At 39.8% G+C, this 21,387-nt stretch overlaps 1 protein-coding gene across 2 annotated transcripts in view; it reads right to left on the reverse strand.

Annotated features, from left to right (window-relative positions):
- Positions 1-21,387, reverse strand: part of LOC126203504 (nuclear receptor corepressor 1-like) — a 395,459-nt gene that overhangs the window by 207,097 nt on the left and 166,975 nt on the right. For both annotated transcript variants that reach the window (XM_049937831.1, XM_049937830.1), the window contains exon 5: positions 2,905-3,087. In XM_049937831.1, the coding sequence (XP_049793788.1) occupies positions 2,905-3,087 (183 nt within the window). The remainder of the gene's footprint in view (positions 1-2,904; positions 3,088-21,387) is intronic.

Below are 21,387 nucleotides of genomic sequence, written 5' to 3' on the forward strand. Positions count from 1 at the left end.
GTGAAATCGCTTCAATCATTTGTAATAACCCTGTATAGGATTTGTGATTTCTGAATCTCTTCATGTTTCTACGAGAAGTTACTTTCATCAGTACACTGACACGTGATTTTTATTTATTAAGCATTCCTGCAGAAAGGAAATGTGAAATATATTTCATTAAATCTGAATCATTTCAAGAGTGTTTCTGCTACATACGTATGGACAACAACAAAACTACAGTATAATTTTTATAAGTCCAACTAAACGGCACATAAAACACAAATAAGAGTGTCTGTAAGAAATCATTTTCCATCATCAAATTTCTCTCTGATGTTATTTTTACTGGTAAACAATCAAAATTCAGTCTCCTTCTTTACTTATGCTACAAGGAGAAAAGAAAACATAGGGGGTTAGGGCTCAACATTCAGTATGCAACAGTGAGCTTTCTTGTGAATGAAAACCAGGAGCAGAAAACAAACTTCACATCAAAGCTATGATGTCAACAGCACTAATTTTTCATCCAAAACACAACGTTGACACTGTGTTTTTAAAAGAAGAAGAAGAAGAAGAAGAATTTCCATGAGAAAGAAGTTCTGAAGCTACAACACACGAACTGACCAACACTAACAACTTTTCCAACGGGTTGTATGCACTTCAGTAATCTGGTGTAACTAGCCAAGCAACATCGCATTAATGCCTTACACATGTAAGAAACAATCTTTCTTTTAAAATTTCTTATTTCCTTTCACACACAATAAGAGAGATTTTCTTGCACATTTATGAAGGAATTTAAATTAGCAAATAAATGGACATTTTAATAGCATAACAGAGAAATCAGCAGAATGTAATAACTGCTTTCTGTGTGTGTGTGTGTGGGGGGGGGGGGGGGGGTTGATTTAGGGGAGAGGACCAAACAGTGAGGTCATCGGTCCCATCAGATTAGGGAAGGAAATTGGCCATGCTCTGTCAGTGGAACAGTGGAACCATCCCTGCATTTGCCCGAAGTGATTTAGGAAAATCACGGAAAACCTGAATCAGGATGGCCGGACACGAATTTGAACTATCGTCCTCCCAAATGCGAGTCCAGTGTGCTATCCACTGCGTGATCTCACTGAGGGTACATGCATATGCTTAATTGTGCACGCCTTGTACCTAATGATGACCAAGTGCTTCTGCTATTCACCGAGTGGTCCTTTACTCCTTAATTATTTACATTTCACAACTTTTCAACTATATATGTTTTAGGTATAGGTTTCAAAAGCCATAGGTTGGTTTGAACACCGCATTGCTTCACTAGGTGCTCCAAACTTCGGACTGGCTTTCTCATCGAGTTCTAGGGGGATCTACAATATTACGTGGACTCAATACTGCAATGTGACATGGCATTTTACCCACACATACAAATCATTGCCAGAGATGAATGGAGCATTTAATTTTACAAAAAATTTCCAGGGCTGGTTGAAAACTGATGCCCAGACATTTGGACTTGTAATTTGTCACTTAATTGCTAAGCCACACACTATACATGGTATGTTTTGTGTAATAAAAATTTCAATAAATATCAATTGCTTCCTGTATTACAGTCTTCCATACTCTTGGGGCATCTCACTAGCGGAAACGGCTATTTGGAGATGCAGATAAAATAGGTTTGAGCCAGATAAAGAGTTAATAGATATAACAAAAAATTGCTTTCCTTTAAAAAATTCAAAGCCCAGCCAATTGCTTTTTTAAATATCTATCTCTCTCACATAATATAAATTAAATAACTGATGCAACTAAATTTAACATACGGGAAAAATAAAGTAGGGGCTCTCATTTAAATCCAAGCTGGAGTTCTGAGGGCACGGATATGGATTTTCATCATTTTGAGATGATTATCATTTTGAAATATCACCAGCTTTATCTAATTGTTTGGAAAATCAAAATTCTGAAGTTACCAGCTATAAAAGGAGGAACAAAGGTTATGCACAACACATATACAAACAAGACTGCAGTCATAAGAGTAAAAGGAAATGAAATTGAATATATGTGTTAGGAAACCTTTTCTGGAAGTGAGTGTTCACAGTGTAGGCTTATAAAGAAGTGAAATGTGATTGATACATAGTACAGAATAAAAAGAGAAATATAATGCTGTTAGGCTATCTGAGCATGATTCACAGCCAGATCCAAACTTCCATATGTTTTCAACCATTGGGTCTGGGCATGAACAATGCTCGGAAAGCCTAACGGCTTGGGCAAGAAGCATTCTCAAATAGCCTAACATTAATCCGAACACTCGCAATAAGTGGAAAATCTGTGTTCAAGTCCCTGTCTGGTATTGTCGTCATCCAATTATAGAGCTGACGGTTGTCCATATTCGCAATTGCAAATACATTTCGTGTATTTCATGACATGCAACATACTTCTCAACAACATATTCACTTCAATATCGTAACTAAAGAAAAGGTGCAGAATTAAGGAGCAAAGACGTTTACAGTGCAATCTGACTAAAACAAACGATAGGTTTGATAGGACACATGATAAGGTATCAAGGAACAGACGATTTGGTAATGAACAGAAGAATGGAGGATGAAAATTGCACAGGGAGACCAGAACTTGTCTAGAGTACACTGGTTCAAGTGGATCTAGGTTGCAGTGGTTATGCAGAGATTAAGATACTTGCACAGAATAGACTGACATTAAGAGCTGTTATCAAAACAGTATTCATATTGATGACCACAACAGCAAGATGCAGAAAACCATTTTGTACACTGTATGGGTGGATTGTTGTCATTTGATAATTGCCTATAGAGCTTTAAATCAGTTAGCAACAAATAAATATTGTTGTAGACAGTACTTGTGCACAGAAAATCTCCTTTACTGATTGTATTTGAAGCAGTTCCTTACAGCGATCATAAATTAAGACAGGAATACTTAAACACTTACCTGTTTCTTCTTGAGTTTATGGATCTGAGTTTCCGCCTTTGCAATCTCACGATCCACTTTCCCAATCTGTTGCAAGAGCTCATCTTTTGTAGAACGAAAAGTGGTCTCCTCCTGTAAAGAATCCGATGGCAGAGTCGGTGAGATTGCCTCCACCTGTGGGGTGTAAGCTTGCGGCTGCTGCTCCTGGAAGAGAGGATTTATCTATATTATTTTACATCATGAGATCAGCACCTAATATCCCAAAAATCGCATCCACAGAGAAAATTTTGTCGTATTCTGGACACAACAGCATTGCTCTCCAGAAAACTGATAATTTCATTTTTTGTGAAGAACATATAACAATCTTGTTAGTTATTAACACCAAGGTGCACGCAGCTTTCTATCAAACGCGGTAACTTAATGGCGATCCCCAATTCTTCTTTCAAGGCCGCTACCGCAGGTTAAGTCCGTTAATTACGTTTTTGAGTATGTTTCTATAAATTTCAAGTATTACATATGATAAAACAATCAAAAATAATTAAACTTGATAGATAACTTTGCGGTGTAGGAGATCTTTAGAAAAAAGCGAAAAAGACTGCAGAACAACAAACATCACTAATGTTTAAACACAGTGTGCTTCGTTAAAGCTACATATCTGCCGCATCAAAAATTTACACCCATAGTCGTAAAAAAGTAATCCTGACATAAGATTCTCAGACATCTTCAGTTTCCCCCTGCTTTCATTGTTATAGCTTTCTGTATCTTTTTTAAGGTATAATTCATTTGATGTCTGGTAACCGGTTTCGGTCATTACAAGCCTATTCAGACCAAGGGTCCACATGATGAGGAGCCTGTGTTCAAAGCTGATATGTGATACCAACTGGTATCTGCCGCAAATTTGTGACTGTCACACAGCAGCTCCGGTCACTGGCTCCTCTCGTCATCTGGAGCCGCCGTATCACTATATTTACATGCGACACATCTTCCGAAAGGTGAAAACCGAATTTCGGAAACCGTTTTCCATTGTCGTGTTTGCATATTAAGGTATGAAGCGGATCTGCTAGCTCAGTTAAATATGACGGTTGTTACAGTTTACGATTTAGACAGAAATCGCTATTTCTCTTCAGTTAAATGAGGTGTAAACAGCTTCGGTCTAATATTTATTTCTACTCATCCTTCGCTGCACAAAAAGCCACTCCGTCCATATCTGCCGAAATTTTTTCAAGAAGAAATCTGACCCCACAACCACGTTTCAGAACCGACTGCATTTACATGGGAGCAAAAATCGATTGCGAAACTGGAAAACCGGCAACCAGAAACGGATTTTCAGAATCGATTTTGAAATGTTCCCATGACCACCCAGAAGCGGTATTGGGAAATCGATTTACGAAATCAGGTTCTGGGAGCCCAATGTAAATGGGATGCGTGAATATGGTCGTAACGACCGAAAACAATTATCAACATCTGATGTTACACAAAATTTACGATCTTGATTGCTCTTTTAATTAAGATACTGACTGCGTGCGACTTGTGTGTGCAGTACTGTAAGCGATATGTTTCTAAACAGTTCTGGGAAAATTTCAACAGGCCCGCGTGACTTCTATTATAAATTTCAATAATAAAGTTATTTAGCTGAAATGTTGAAATCGTATAAATCGCCTAACATGGTAGTAGGGTAGCAACAATTCGGCATTTTCCAATGGTCCTTCAGCAAAAACAAATGGTAAAAGTTTTATATATGATTATCGGACTTCCTGCATTAGTACCTACAAATGGCGCCTTTTAAGAGACCTTTAATAACATTTATACTGCATATTTTTGTAATGTAGGTACTTGGAGATGAAAAAGCGTGCACAGGATAGAATAGCATGGACAGCTGCATCAAGCCAGTCTCTGGACTGAAGACCACAACAACAACATTTTTGTAATACGCGATCGTGTGAATACGAAAAAATTACCGAACGCGGAGTGTTAGCTTCAAAACACAAATGAAGGTGGCGGCTGTTCAATTTGATTCTGTCAACCAATCACAACACGACCTTCATGGCGACGCGCACACAAATTACACTATAACAAAAATGGCCAACGCTATGGCTTCATGAATTATTAATTTGATATCTCAAACATCGGCTTTTTTCGGGGATGTGGCTAGCCGGTATGTAAGAGCAAGGATTAAACTGCTGCGAGTGAAGCACTGACATTTCTATTCTTGGTTATGAGAAATATGTGACTTTTTTTCGTGATTTGCATATCGCAATTTACGAAGGTTTAACATTTACATTCTTCGTTGTCAGAAGTATTACCTGCTTTTGTTTCCGAAAAGATCGCGATTTTCAAGAGTGTGGTTAGATTGTTTCGGGCTTTTTTCAGAGCTTATCGCGCTTTACGAGGTTGTGATACGACTGCGGACCAGGATCAAAGTTTTAATTGGCACAAAAAACCTGGTAATCATAATAGTACGGACTTTAGCTCAGCCTGGGACCATCTTAGGTTGGAAGGCAACAGTTTGGTTGTAAATTGGACAAGCCAACGAATGTGAAAGCAGAAAATCTGGTTGTAGTGATGGACTGATCTGCAGTTTGCGCAAAGGAGTGAAATTAATAATCTTGCTTGTAATAAATATTCGCCTATGTTTGTATCAATTATGTCGCGATTTCTTATGGTGTGGCGGGGCTGCGACCCTCTAGCACAGCTTAGATTGCAGCAGCCGAATACGTAGCGATTTCCGGGGGTGTTTAGGAGAGGACATGTTAAATTTCTACGCGTGAAACGAAATTCAACATTTGTTTTGCCGCTTGTCACAACTATTTAGCTCTTGTTATCTTGTTGTCCTCATTTGCGTGTGATGTGTTGACAATTATTAGTAAAGACCAGATTATATGCATTTGCATGTTGCATATGCAGTTACGTATTAGGCTCCTTTTCACTGGTTATTGCACATTTTTACTAATAACTAGTGACGATGCATATTTTCGCTCTGTGTTTACAGTATTTTAAAAATTTAGACGGGCAGTCTCTAGCTCGATCTAATTTAGATGTCTTACAGATTTACCGCGACCTAGAAATGCGCCCAATCGCTAACCGAGAGGCCACGGCCTAGCAAAATTATTACAGAAGAGGAACAGGAACAGGCAGACAGACAATCTGCGCCCGCGTCCCCGGTTAGGGGAAAGTCGGGTAGTATCGGACGGTTAAGCTCTTCTCAAATTTTGAATACATTAATGGCTTGATATGAAAACAAGAACCACCATAATGTACTGTCTTAAGGCATAAAACAACCATCCTAGCATTTTCTTTTAGGGAGAAGAATTATTATTATCTATTGGTTTCTAAAATTTATCTGAATGTTAACTAAGGAGAAAGTTTGGAGGGTTGTATCGGACAGGATGTAAATTACAGAAAATAAGCAAATATTTCTCACAAAATACTTGTTTATTGGTATTAATACATGGCAAGTGGTAAATGTTTATTGAATTGAGTGATTTTAATAATTTTAGGTTCACAAACAGTCACTAAATGATGAATAATAGTAAATCTGCCATTTTACACACTTAACAATTAATTTCACTACATCTTGAACACGACTTTTATTTTCTATTCAAGAAACAGCCGTCGCTTATTAGTACAGAGCGCTGCTTTCAAGGTCTGCGCAGTTTTCGTGGGCCCATCCGTTACACAGTCGACACTGGATCCAGCCCTCTTCAAAAAGTTTCGTCACAAATAATACAGTGGGTCATCCCATCACTTCTAGTGTTTTCATCGTCAAATTTTTGTTTTTTCTTAGCATTTTCGTTGGATTTTTCCATTTCTGTTGTAGAACTATCCTTCCTTTTACACCATCCAATTTTTCTATTGGTCAAAAGTTTGGTTCTAGCTAGGCCTACAGGCTTTTTTGAGGTTTGTTCTTTTCTTCTTTCAATTTAAGTTTTTCTTCCGTAAGTTTCCACTAAGCTTCAGCAGCTTTTTTTCTCTTCCTGTTCTACTTTCTTTACTTCCAGTTTTTTTTTTTTTTAGATGAGGTCAAAATTTCACTCTTCTCTCCACGATTCTGCATTGATACAAATCTATTAGAAGAATGACAGGGGAGAGGGGAAATTACCTCTAAAATTTGTTAAGATTGAGAAGTCTTAGAGGACTCAATTGTTGGATCATGATTAGAGGACTCTGGTAATGCAGACGAGGAGCCAGGACTCTGGTAATGGTGGGCAGGCGAGGGGGCTGGTGAAGACAGGCCTACGGCAGATGATGGGCCTGGTGAAGACATGGCAGCAGATGGAGAGCCTGGTAAAGACATGGCAGCAGATGAAGAGCCTGGTAAAGACATGGCAGCAGATGAAGAGCCTGGTAAAGACATGGCAGCAGACGTGGAGCCTAGTAAAGACATGACAGAAGATGGGTGCAGTAATGACATTGCAGAGGAGCAGCCAGATCCAGAAGTGGTGGATGAGGTACCAGTTCATTCCTTGTTCTTGTTTGGTGCAGGAGCGTAATCCAAGTCAGTGAAAATATTTCGCTTCAGGGGAGAAATTCCTGTGCATTCAAAGCCAGACTTTGCCAACTCCACCCTGCAAATCCTTGAGAAAGCTGAGCTAACTAAACCTACTATGTCCTTCAAGGTTATCTTAATGTTAGGATATTGTCGTACCCAGTATGATCATGCCTCATGATAAGCATTTTTGAAAGGTTTCATAATAGTTCTGTCCAGTGGCTGTAGTTCGTGGGAAGTGTGTGGAGGTAGGCTTAACATGTGACTGCGGTGTTTCTTTGAAAACATTAATGACGTCCAAGTCCTTGTGGCTTGAGTGACCATACACGATTAGTAATGCAGGGGTTTTCTCGGTTCGATTCACTCGTTCTACAAACAAAACAAGTCACTTGAGGAAACCATCCTTAGTGAACCATCCACTTGGATGGGCATCAAAAACGCTTTCGACTAGGGCATCTTTCTTCAGACCATTGTCCATTCAAACACGGGGGAAGACAAACAGCGGTGGAATGAACACATCCCCTGCAGCATTAACTGAGAGAAGAATTGTGACATCCATGCCTTTATCGCCTAAGGTCAATTTTCCAACTTGCTTTTTAACTTTAACACAGACGTTGCGCCAGTTTCGTCGGCGTTAAAAATCTTGGAGGGGCTGCACTTATACTTGTCCATCAACTCAGAAAGTTTGTCGAAACATCCGTCAACTTGTTCTTTGCTAAAACCTGCTGCTTTCTGTAAACTTGTTGATTCCACTGTCCTCAGCTGCAGACCTGAATGCCTTTTCATAAACTCATAGTAAAAGTCTGTTCCTGCCTTCAATTTTTCTTTATTGAACCTATGTTTTATTTTCATTTTCTCGGCAAAAGGTAAAATAAATTTTAAATGATGTTTTGTCCAATAGTATTAATTATAAGTTAATTCGAAGTTAACCTCAACCAGAAGGTATTCAGAAAATGATATCAGCGCTCTGTATGTCCGGTGTGGCCGGCGATCTTCCTCGTAATTGATATGCACAGGTCCGACTTTGAGGTATAACGCACGCAGTAACTACCATGTTTTTTTATTATTTGATCTTGCATATTTCGACACTTTTCAAGCATTTTTAAGCATTTTTCATGCATATCTGCATGCATATTCTACGGTTTTTCTGATGCATATAATGCGGTCTCTAGTTATTACTATCGATCAGTCCAATCACATCCAAATAAGACACATTTTTCGTGCAGTATGTGTTTTCCTTAAAGGCGTTTGGCACGAAAATGTGTTATAGTTACGATAAGGCGGATCTAAAGTAATAATTATCGACGTACTACTTCCGAATATGTGAATATGTTACAACCAGCTGACTACATCACATGCCCTGTGCTCTGATTAGCTGACAGAAACTGAATAGCTGCCATCTGGATAGGAGTACTTTCGAACTTCACTGCTGTATTTGGTGGATTTCGTGTTTATACTTGCATACCTAAAACACGCAGTTTCGGTGATACACTCATTAAAATCGTCCAAAACTCAGTACGCTTTGTTGTGCTACAATAGCAGGAAGTCCGGTAACGGTACCTAGTAAATTACAGGTTGTGGAATTTCAGTGTCCAAAGACAGATGATTTCTCAGAAGTCTCGTAACAAAAATAGAAACTCCGCACTATGACAATGTTAGAAGCTATAAAGCCCGGTCCACACGCAACGATCTGTCTGCGCAGACATCGGCGCAAATGTCTGTACATGCAAAAGATCGCTGCAAATGTGGAGTGTGCACATGACACAAACCCCAAACTACTACTCGCCCGCCATCTGTCGGTATAGAAAAGAAATATCAGTGGCAAGCGACTACGCTCCCCGTAAACGTCAAAAATTTAATTCAGTTATTTTGAAATATAGAAATGGAGGAAGTTCTGTTGTGGTTTTGTGTTCGCAATTTGTGCTGCAAAAAACATCCAGACGAACCGCAAGAAACAGAGAAAGCGGTCAAAATGGTGTAGACATTGGCTGCTAAAGCGAAAGCAGTTTTTTCACGTAAATTTACTGCGAGAGTTGCGGGGCAAACCTAACGACTGGCGAAATTATTTCCGGATGGATGTCGAAACTTATAATTATCTCTTAAAGCTTGTAACCCCTCATATTATGAGACAAAATACTTTTATAGAGAAGGGCAATTTCTCCTTATGAACGGCTGGCGGTAACATTAAGATTCCTAGCAACGGGAAGGAGCTACAAGGATTTGGAATTTTCAACTGCAATATCGAAACAAGAGTTGAGTGAAATAATATCCGCAATTTTTCAATTAGAGCATTGTATGCTGCTGTCTTTTTGTCTGTGTCACTATGTTCTTTACTTTAATCTTCCACTTTTTTTTCCTTTGTTGTTATTTTAATACCTGAACAATCAGGTAGGCTGTCAGCGGCATGCTACGCCGCTCTTCAGCCATAGTGTTGACAATAACAGTACACAGAATGGAGAATTAGAATGAACATAGTGACGGGCAATAAAAAAAAAAAAATTCCGAGCCGTTCACACTCGATGATAACGACACTGAAAACACGTTGACACGGCGCACATAACACTTATAAATCCGACGGCACAAGTGAACGTAGATTAATCTTCCACAAACATTGGTGGTTTCTATATATTTCAATGAACTCACAAACTCTCGAGAACACTGACGAGTATCGGCCATTTTAATGCCCTGTGCGCACAAATACAAACACTAGACTGAGCAAACAGCTGTTTCACGCCAGATTTGCGGCGATCTCCTGTCCACACGCTCCAACTTGTCTGCGCAGATGTGGTTTGAACCCACAGATTTGAGAGGTTTCGCTCAAACCTACAACTCCAACTTCCAGGTTTGCACACACCTCAGGTTGGTGCAAATCTTCTGTTCACACGCAACGATCTGTCTGCGCAGAAGTGATGTGCGCAGACATTCGCGCAGAAGTGATGTGCGCAGACATTCGCGCAGACAGATCGTTGCGTGTGGACGGGCCTTAACGCAATTTTTGTCAAAAGGTACGTTTCCTTTTGCAATCGTGGCAAAATTTTTCTTTAAAAAGGAATCTAGCATGTACCTTATTGAAGTTTCACGCGCGATGTAGTATCTGTCGCACAAGAATGGAAACTTCCAGTCTCACTTTTTTTCTTTCCTCAAGATAATAAGCAAAATATGTAATTAACTTGTAAATAATATCTTGTTTTTATTTTCATTGGATAACGCCGCATTATTCATGGTTCCCATAAACTAAAATAAGCGTCTAATTATTTGATTTCCATCACACTACTCACAATCCACCGTGTTTCCATAAATCAGGTTTTTTTAAGTTCCAAGCAAATTAACATTTAAATCTATCAGCTTTATTATTCACTGCCTTTTTCATTTCTCGCGGACCCGCTCTGCTGTGCTATAACATCTCGAGTAGTGAAGGAAATTTCTCTTTTGATTGCGATTATCCAAGGGCATTCTTTTGTGCAATTGTCCTCGATCGATCTGGTATTGATGCCGTTTACGTTCTGCGCGGTTGCGCCGGCTTTCAAGCTGACGTTGTGTCCCTGGACCTAACTACGTCATTTCTTGCCAGATTAATTTTTGAGATAGCATCGAATGTCAGCTCAACTTTCGTACGAGCTCAAACATCAAAGATACAACTAACTAATTCTTCTTCTTTTTCTTGGTTCGACTCCGACCAACTCCGGGCCACAGCCATTGAAACCGTATAGAAAAACAAAACAACAACATGGACTTTCATTTCTTTGCTGTGGTTAACAACGACCTGATAAGTACAGGACTATGATGATCACGCCTTCTCACACTAACTTGTAAAAGTAAATAACATCGTATTCTGTATTTCCATGAAGTTTAACAAAACACCAGTATTGACTGATTGTTCCATCGGTTCTTGGTAGAACATTTTACACATTATGAATGAAAACACACACAACGGTAGTGCAATATTATAGAAAATTTCACAAGTGTCGTGTTCGGTTTCATTCACAACAGATCAGTAATTAAAATATATTTTTTAAATGTTCACACAAATTATCGTGAAAACGACGCGGCGAGAATTTGGGTATTTCATACTGGTCACTGGTGCACTATTTTGTCTGGCTCGACGTCCGAATTTGAACACACACACTCAAACAAACAACATACTATTATAGTTCGTACATACGCTTTGCAGATTAACTGAAGTTCCACAGTAGTATACCAGCAAATCGATGTCTGCCATATGCTTCACCCTTGACTGACCTTCTTTCAACTCTTCTTCACGCTTCGTTATTCCTTGAGAGGGGCCACATATTTCTATTTTTCAGTCGTAACACGATTAGTATTAACAAATATCTTGTGCTGTGTCGTGCAGAGCTTCGAGTATTCGCGAACTTCGAGGGAAATTACTGTATCCATACAAAGCAAAATCTAACTTCCTAACAGATTCGACTTCTGCCAAACCAGGATTCGTCCTCGGGCCTTTGCCTTCCGAGGACATGAGTATAATTAAATCAATGGAAGCTCAATATTCAGCTCTCCACAGTCGTAGGAGTTATTTCTCAATTTCCCGCCAGCTTTCCAGTGGCTTCTGCTGTGCACCATCTGTGTTTATTTTCGCAATTTACTTTTGGTTGGAATGGAATAATAAAATTTGGCCGGAAGCAAGGTTTCAAAGTACAAGTAGAGCGAAAAAATCTGAAAATTGTTGATCTGTAACGACATCACACAATGAAGTTTTAGTAACTGCTATTCGATTTCAAACTCAAAATTAAAACATCGAAAGTCTTGGAATTTCCGGGAACGAAATTTTGCCAGTATCAATGTTGACAACTGGCACAAATATTAAAGATTTTCAATTATCGAGATCAATTAACTGCCTATATACATAGGATAATTACATTAGTACGGAGCTCTCCCAGCGTGAGTCCTACTCGCACCTAGCCATTTTTTTATTTTTTAGTTTAGAGTCAATTTGGCTGTTATCTCTCCAGTAAAAACGTTGACCCTTATTAGATTCTTAGTCACGACCCCTGGTTTAGAAGACCAGTCAGTAAATACTCTACATTTTACCTACCCAATTCTCGTGCAGATTTCTTCTTTTTTGAGGTACTTCATTCTTACTGTTTCCATTTATGTCTGCTTTATGGCGTGAAACACCCATAAGGAAAGACCACTACTAACAACGAGCGAAGTATTTACTGTGTACTTCGCTTTGTAGCAGTCTAAGGTGAGCGAGCTCTGCAGGCATGCTTCGTCACCGACGGACTCATAGTTCTACTCTTCTAGTACATTTCTCCTACTTTGTAACCGTGTCTGAATTAATAAGGAAGAGTGCATTTTGTTAAAGAAATGTAGCAGACACGCGGCTGAATAGAAGACATATTGCCATACGGAACGCAGGTAACACATGTAAGTGGGCTGCTGTTCTATGAAAACTGTCTTGTATCAAATGAGTTCTGCTGCTGTTCAGTGGAAACTGTCTTATATCAACTGAGTTCTATTCCCAATGTATTTCGAACGTGCTGAATTGCCACAACAGTAAGAGAAAGAAACGTCGCGCAGAACCAAAAGTGCATAATGCATTTTGTGACGGGCAAACCGGGTTAGTGGGAGTGTACCACGGGGAATTTTAACCAGGCAAATTCACGTTTGCAAAATGCTGCTGCTGTACCGGCCAGGTCGTGCGTCAACAGGCTGCGCTGCGCGTTGCTTCTGCTGCTGCTGAAGCGACCTTGGACGAAGGCAGCAGCGCGGATTCCCGCTGTATGGTTCCACGTGGCGGCCGCTGACGCTATCTGCTGAACACGGCATCGTGGCAAAGAAATCTAGATAAGCTCAGCTCGCTAATCAGCGGCTAAGGGAAAAAAAAGTCTGATTCGAGCCAGTTTGGAGTACCCTTTGCTTCATCACCATCTGTAGCAACCTGCTCTAGATGTCTTCCACTCGGCTGTCGTTCGCGTACCTCGATGACACACTTAATTGCAATTACTTGTATAAACCGCCGTCATCATACCGAGGTACAAGGTACCAACTTGAACTCCCACGATAATAGTCCGAAGACTCCTAATGCTCTGCAGACTACTCTATCTTGTTCACGTCTTTGTCTTTCCATGTCCACAACAATACTTCAGCCTCGAATTATTCGAATCTGTTAACTCTATTCCAGCCTTGGCCTTCTAAGGAGTTTAAAAAGTAAGCACTGGATGTGGCGAAGTATTATTTACATCATAAAATCATAAGGTCGACATGAGTGTATTACCCACATTTATTCCACTGGATATTATTCTTTCTGGTTCACAAATCATTTTAGATAACCGTTTTTATATTCATCGGTTATGCAAAATTCCGTAACACTACATACACTCCCACGTGCTTTACAGAATATAAATATACGAAAGAGTGTGATTTATGGTAACAAAGAGCTTGAGTTGCGGCAAAGATTTTCTTTGGTCATCACTCATATTTGTACAGATCGAGTCTTGTTTCCATCTTTTTCTTTTCTTGAAACATATTTTATTACTTATTGTTCGACATGTGCTCTTCCTGTACTGCATTAATAAACTGAAATAAAATACTTCTTGTAAAACAACTATGCTTTTATTCTGTTGTAACACACGGTCCAAACCCAAAAATTATCAATATGCTGCTAATAGCAACTAAAGATTGACAGCTCAACAACATTAAGGACTTTTCTAGTTTCTAAACACTTTGTAAACAACGTTTGTTAATATAAAAGACGAGTGATGACCAAGAAAAATCTTTGCTCTAATGCAAAATCTTTGAAGATTAGCTAAAGTCACACTCTTTGGTTTGTTTATATACTATAAACCACAGGGGAATCGTTGCCTATGGCAAAGTGTGTTATGAATTATTATGAAATTAACATAACTAGCGAGCATAAACAACGTATTCCAAAGTGATTCGTGCGCCTTTAGTAAACCTATGGAATCAAATAAGTAATGTTATCAAGTCGACCTTATGATTTTATAATGTAAATAACTCCAGTTACCTCGCCACATCCAGTGCTTACTTATTTCTACCTTTTTCTGTCCTGCTACAGCTAAGTGAAGACCTCCGACGACGATGACATCTTCCAACAGGATAATTGTCCGTGCCACAAGGCAACAGCGATTTGATGTGCTTGTCTTGGCTACCACATTCGCCTGAAGTGAACCCAATAGAACACATCTGGGAAACTACCTGTCGGCAGCTCAGCACCCACAAATTGGAACTGCGTGACGTGTGCATAGGTATCTGGTGGCATATATCTCCAGAAACCTACCAAGGACTGCCGAATCCTCCTCACGGAAAATGGTTGCTGTAGCTTCCGAAAGTGGACCGTGCGATATTATTCAACTAGCCACAATGTTTTTTGCTCATCAGCGTATGAGAGAGGACATCCCCTCCCTCTCCTCCCCCCCCCCCCCCCCCAGTCGTAACAAACAGAACGTGAGTTTGTTTGCGCCAGTATGTAAAATTAATCAATGAAGCCAAGGAGGGGAGATGGTCTGCAATTACTAGTTTGTAAAATCATTTTACTTAACTTAACATAAAAAACATGGGTTCTATTTGAAATAGCAATGAGATACCTAACAGAATAAAGTAAGGCATTCGTGATCGTGATTAGAATAACGCACCATAGCGATACCTTTAGGCTACTGATAAATATTTCATGCTGCATAAAAGAAGCATGCCCTCAAAACCAACCAGTATACAACCACTGTACCATGGCATTCAAAACATTCAACAGTTGATTAGTCCTGAAAGAACAGTGCAGCATTCTGATAATGAAAAAAACGTTCCAAACCGGCCACGACAAGAAACAATAAACTGTGTTAAAGGAAAATCGTCACGTCAGTGGTTGCTATCTGTTATAATATAAATACGTAGCTCCCATTAATGTCACTCAAAATAGGTTTAAAAAAATTAACACTCTAAAGTCAAACCTGACACCCGTACTCTCAGTACCTTCTGCCTTTTAAAATGATCAGTCACATCACAGCAGTTTTTAGTTGACTGACTGGAAAAAGGTATATTTTTAATTGTTTTTCTATTAATATGTAGAATTCCGAAAGGAAGAAACGGTTTTACCGGGCCACAACTATCAGGCATTAGTTCAAGGAGCGTTCATTCTTGTGCCTTCCTCACATCTTACTAACTAAAAACTGTCACTTTAGTCTTTATATGGGCCTAGTCGACTACAACCTGATCAACAATTCTATTTCACGGGGTTCCACCACGTGCATCATCTGTCCTTTCATCACCTTATTAGCTAAATGTTACTCTTCTATTCTTTTCTGATTGTTTCTTCGCATCTGCTATCATCAGGTCAGGTATATCACGTTCTCGGTTATCTTACATATGGCCAGCTCGATGTAATCTCCTCTTCATCACATCGTCGATATTCTATTATGGTTCTTAATATTTCCTGATTCGCCATTCTAGCGGATGGTCCGCAATAACAGGTACAAAAGAGTTTCGTTTTCTTTTTGATAAAACCCTTTAGGGGCTCTCATCTTGCTTTCCACAGGTTAGTTGTAAAATTTGGAAAGAATGTCGTTTTCAAAGAAAAAGATTACCTTGGCTAAGAAGATTTCTGTTGCCTGGAGTTTCATATTAAGGCTACGTCATCTGCACAAGCAATTCTAATACCTGATACCCCATGAGCTGGATACATCTGGACTTTGATGTTACAAAATGTTTTCTCTAACACGACAAACCAAATAGATGGTGGGCATGTTTTCAAAAAGTCGCCCGCTCGTAAATTACTGACAAATTCCTCACCAACAGTGTTGTGATGATCATAAATGTCAAAGACGTAACTAGTCTACAGGAAGGAATGCGGTGAACACTAGTGTCAACAACAAATATGACTAACGTTCTCATCCAGAAGTGCTGCAGCTGCTGTTGTGCAAGAACTAACGATAAAAGGTGTCACCTAAAGTGCTACTCGTACATCGCTGGAGAGTCTTATGCCGCACCCCGTGACGGGATTCTCGAGCGATGTGACTACAACTCCGTCCTCTAGCCTTTGCTCGGTGTCACAGGCTAACAAACACTGTACTTAGGTCGTCGACCCAATCCAAAACATGTCTCGGAAGCTACACAGCAAGCGAGTAAATTGACCGTGCAGGTAGACCATGAAAACGACACTGACAAAAAGGTGCTGTCAGTGCGGTAAAAAAAAAGTTTGTGTTAAATACCAAGACAATCTGTTCCCTTCATGGTAGGTGCGATCGCTAAATTAAGGAACAAATTCAAGCCAGAAATGGTGGTTAGCAAAGGAAACCCTCTACGCTGATGTTCTCTTTGACGACATCCGTGATTTTTCGCGATAACTGGATTAATAAGCGGACGAGTAATGTGAACTCGGCCGACTCCTTGCATACTGCGCGGCAACACTGCTCGTGCAAACCATGTTGACACTCGGAGCGCGGTGGCAGATGGGAACGACCGCAAAGGCATTTTCCATTTACTGTTCTCCCATCCGCCACCGCGACGCTAACTTTGTCAGCGCGAATAGTACTGATGAACTTGAGATTGGCTTTGCGTTTATTACTATGACTGCGCCAAGCGAGAGTCGCGCGTCGCAAAAATTTCTGCACTGCAGAATGAATCTAAATTTTTTCTGCACTTGTTTTTCATCTAGTTTTGTTTCACTTTATTTTTTCCAATAATGCACGCATTTGTAAACACTTGTTTTCATTACAAGCTGTATCTAAAAATTTCAGTGAATGGTAACAAAGTAGGGAAAACAAAATATGTTCACTTGACATCATCAAAGCAATCTAGATTGCCGACAATTCACTATAGGCCACCTTTAAAAAAAAAAAAAAAAAGGCTCCTGAAAACTGCATGCTATTTTTTTATCTGATCGAAGCAATGTATGTCACCCGTTTCAGGATGTGCTTCCAAACGGTGACGAAAACACCTGTTCATTACAAACGTAATGGCTGCTTTTTGTCATCAGTCTTTTGACTGGTTCGATGCAGTCCGTCGCTAATTCCTCTTTGTGCCAACTTCTACGTCTAGCTGTTACAAGAGTAGTTTTTCGCCTGCATTCAGTTTTGCCTTTGCGTTAACACATTGACCGAGTGGTCAAACGAGAAACATGTGGAATCTGAAGAGCATTTTCGTGGATTTCCTTTTTCCTAGCTAGTTAATTGTGTGGATTGTAACTACAGCATGAAACCAAATTACTGTCTGCAGTCCCTCTTCACGACTAAGGGCAACCTGGAAACAACAAAGGCAAACGTGAACAAAATAATAAGCCATCGTTCGTAATTCCAACGAATACATGTTTTAAGAGAAATGATTCTGGGGGCCCTTGCCGTACCGAAGCCGTCGTGATTCCTAGACGAGCCGCTTTGATTCTGAAATAGTTCGCGTCGACGAGAGCAAATAAAGGAACACTGAAATCATGTTTACAAGTGAAACAGCTGCTTCCAATGATGTGTGAGCACTGCAGAACCATGAGTATGTTAGCCGTCCAAACACCCCAAACAGTGCGGAAACCTGCCCTTCACTTCAAAATCTCGCGAGACATGCACTCACTCTTCTGCTGCGTTTGGAGGCTGAAGGTTTAAAAAGAAAAATTGGTTTGACAGAATAAGAACCGCCCCCCCCCCTTCCGACACACACACACACACACACACACACACACACACACACACACACACACACACACACACACCACATCCACGCGCCACCCCATTTGTTGGATAGCACTGCTCTAGGTTTACTCTTGGAAAAGATGCAACGAGAAACAAAGTTACAAATTCTCCAGGGTATCTATAATGCAAGCTCAGAATAACTAATGACTTAGATCCGGTAAATGACGAAATCTTTATACCCTGCTGCGCTCAGGGAATCAAACTTTCACAGAAGGCTATTAACTTGCCGCCTCTGGATGATATATCGCGTACAAAATTAGAAACCATACGCACATATCTCCAATATCTGGCAAAAATGCACATCCATAGGTACCTTTTATTTGTAAATGAAATAGGAAACCCAACATTTAACGTCGGGTATTTCTTTTCTTCATTAGCCGCCAGCCAGTCCCCGTAGCTTACAGATCCACATACTGCAGAAACTACTCCCATCTTCACAAATTTCAGCTCCCAACGTATACGGCTTTGCCAATGAATCGAATTAATCAGACCAACAACAAAATGAACCACAATTCGCATTCACGTGTTTTCAACATATGTTGATAATTGGATATTGATCGATTGGTCGAACTTTCAAGTCGCATCTTATACACTTAACTGTAAATACGCATTTTCCTATTGGCTTCAGAAAATGATAATGTACCTTCCGCAACGAGCACATCGGATGCTTCATACTGATCGACTAATCACTTTATAAGGCTTTTTTAAAGTAAATTTTTTCTCCCATATCTTATTTTCAAGCCACACCAACGCATCTCAATAATTCTAAGCGTGAGAGAGGAATATCAGATACATTTGAGATGGATTCTTTCTTCTACTCTTCTGAGGGGTTTTGTGTTGCGTGGAATATGTGACGCACGTCAAATTGCTCCGGATTCCAGCCAGATTACCTTCCATTCGTGCCGCAATGTATTTCTTTGCGCCTGTGGGCTGAACGAGTTTTCCTCTTTAGGCTTTAGTAAATGTGTTATTTCTTCCTAGAGATTGTTTTATGGTTTATTTGTAGCACGAAACCGTCGTCTTTTCTCTATAATTTATAGCGTGTTGTTCAACACTTTTAAAGCTGGAGACAAAACAACGAATTATTAAACTGTTCATACCTTGCTTCCGCATCAAACAGATGTGTCACACACACCCTTTTGCAATAGGAAAATAAATCGATAGTACGTCCTGTGGCGAAATATGGAAAGTCTTAATGATATGGAAAGTCTTAATGATATGGAAAGTCTTAAGATGAAGGTAGATGAGAAGAAACTGTTACTTTTCGCGAAAAAAAATCTTTTACCCACTATGAAGTATGTATGGCAGGAGAAGAATGAACCAAGAACTTTCTATTAAATGATGCGACCTAACTTTGGCCATAAAATGACGACGAAAATATTTTGATGGGCAGCCTCAACACATTCCAGCCAATGTCGTGATAGTGTTAAGGCCACAGCGCTTCGCAGAGATTCTAAAAGGAATAGGTGGATGAAGTCTTAAGGATCTAAAACAAATTCGTGTCAAGGAACTTCGACGGATAAGTACGTAACCGGACAGCCACTGGAAGAGTCAGCACATGATGCACATAATAGAAAACGTGAATTATTATATAACACTAGCAGAAGCGTACTGATACGTCAGTTCATGATAGTTGTGATGTATTGTTTTACATTTACATCTGATGCAGACTTCTAACAACGAGGTCGACTTCCTGAGACTGCACGCCTTTTGGCCAATTAAAAACTATGCAGATATATTCAGCAGTGATAGCTGAAACTGCAACCTAGGGCCTTTCCTCTGATAAATCAATATGAACACCGTATACCACATGAAAGCTTCAATGCTCGTTGCCCTCTCTCAGATTTCCAGTCTCGACAGCTCTTCTCTTGTTGATATCCGCATACCTTGGAAGCCTTGGAGAAACGGTTGACTAAAGCCGGTTTTACAAGGCAAGCTAACAAATTAGCGAATGGCCAACCAGCTATGCGGTGCGCCAACGGTGCTCACAAACCCATCAGCACACACTGATTCTGTGCAGGTGTTATGATCCGCCGACGACGATACACTACGTTTATTTTTCTACTAAAAAAAACAACAACCGTGCACGCCAGTTGTTAATAATACACTCGTGTGACCCTGCTGCTCAAATGAACAACGTGCCGAAGAGGAGGAGGAGGAGGAGGAGGAGGAGGATATTGGTGTTTAACGTCCCGCCGTGCCGAAGAAATAATTATAAAGTAAAATATTACTATTTTCTGTTCAAAGCGTTTTCGGAACTGTCATATCGTGGTATTACCATAGGGAGGGCTGAATAGATCTGAATTTGGTATCTGTGACTCAACAAAACGTTATTCAAATTCGCTCCTACTCCATTTCTACATGACAAGGAGGAATTTAAAGAAGTTCCTAAACTAGAAATGACGGGCGAACTAATGAGTGATCGGACAAGAATTGATGTCGGTGATGTAACTCCAGCACGACAGAAACAACAGCAACCAGACACTTTTAAACATGAAATATATATAAAACGTCCTAACAAATTAAAACTGTTGTGTGGACTTTTGCTTTTTGCACGAAAATGCTCTACCAATTGAGACACTCCACTGCAGGGTGAAAATTCATGAAATGTTTATATCTGAATAAATTGGGAGTAACCGCCAATGCATATAATTTATTGACTTTTCTCGTCGTTAACGTAAATGAAATTCAGTAGATTTTGTCCAAAAAACACTATTATAAGGCGACGGTTACAAACATATTTTGGTAATCCTAAACTGCATAAATTATTTCAATCCATCACCTGAATTGTTAAACTATACACAAGGCAACAATGCTGGCTAAATTATTATTTTTTTAACTTACACATTTTGCGATGTGTAAAAATGATTCCGTGCTGTTAGGTATCATTGAGTCAATGGCATCAGGGTACTCCTCTAGGAGATCTGCAGTACGTTTTTTTTTCAAGTACTTTCAATAGCGGAAACCCGGTTTTAGTCATTCCCATAGCACCGATACGTTGGTCCTAGAAAGGTATATAAATTATACCTTCCTGACAGGTAAAATGTCCGTCCATCGAGACCTTGCCGGAGATTCTCGGTTTTCCAAGAAGCTGTCACATTTGCACATCAGTCGGCCCGGCGCTTTATGAAACCCAATTCATGAAACAAAACAGTGCGTAAGCTGTAAATTACCCCATTGTTAAAACAACTGATATGGCCCAAGAGCTGAATCGCTCCTTTCGTGATCTGAAACAATCTGTTTCATCTATTTGTCAGTATCGCAATTTGGACTATCCATGGTTACAACAAAATGCTGTACGTAAACTTTGAAATTATTTATATCTACGTAATATACCCCGAAAGCCACTGTACCGTGTGTGGCGAG

The sequence above is a fragment of the Schistocerca nitens genome, chromosome 9 (assembly GCF_023898315.1).
Source record: "Schistocerca nitens isolate TAMUIC-IGC-003100 chromosome 9, iqSchNite1.1, whole genome shotgun sequence".
Lineage (NCBI taxonomy): Eukaryota > Metazoa > Arthropoda > Insecta > Orthoptera > Acrididae > Schistocerca > Schistocerca nitens.